General features: G+C 65.4%; 1 protein-coding gene across 1 annotated transcript in view; it reads right to left on the bottom strand.

Moving 5' to 3' along the window:
- FGF21 (fibroblast growth factor 21) overlaps window positions 1-544 on the bottom strand; it is a 2,139-nt gene that overhangs the window by 597 nt on the left and 998 nt on the right. Inside the window, exon 3 of the mRNA XM_005879596.2 lies at window positions 7-164. Within this exon, the coding sequence (XP_005879658.1) occupies window positions 7-164 (158 nt within the window). The remainder of the gene's footprint in view (window positions 1-6; window positions 165-544) is intronic.

The raw sequence follows: 544 nt of genomic DNA, 5'->3' as shown, positions 1-544 counted from the left end.
AGAGGCAGGAGGCGGGTGGGCCCCCAGGGAGGCAGGACCCTGGTTGTCGTCGGGGAGCCGCTGGGCAGGCGGAGCGGCAGGCTTCGGGCCTCGGACAGGTAGACGCTGTAGCCGTCCTCCAGGAGCAGTTCCCGGAAGCTGCAGGCCTCGGGGTCGAAGCGGAGCTGAGGGCACAGGAAAGAGGTCAGAGCCACGGCCACACCTCCGGCTGCAGGACCCGGGGTCCAGCCTCCCACCCCGGCCTCTAGGACACCCCTACACGGTCCTGCAAGGCCCACTTCCGGTCCCCACTTCACAAAGACCACCATTCCAGCCCAGGGGACTGCTGAGGCTTCCCAAGACCAAGCAGGGAGTCTGGCTGCCCCCTAAGGTCAGGGTCACTGCACGGGCCATGAGCCAGACACGAGCCAGACACGTGGAAGCCGGTGGGGTCAGCAAGGGTTAAGGGACGCAAGACTCGGTCTCTCATTCACAGGCCTCATGACTCGGGGCCACGGTATCTGTCCCTGCCTGACCTCAGTTTCCCCTTCTTGCAAACATGGAT

Source organism: Myotis brandtii, unplaced genomic scaffold, assembly GCF_000412655.1.
Source record: "Myotis brandtii unplaced genomic scaffold, ASM41265v1 scaffold601, whole genome shotgun sequence".
Taxonomy (NCBI): Eukaryota; Metazoa; Chordata; class Mammalia; order Chiroptera; family Vespertilionidae; genus Myotis; species Myotis brandtii.
Note: the sequence above shows the minus strand (reverse complement) of the source record. Positions and strands in the feature narration are given on the sequence as shown.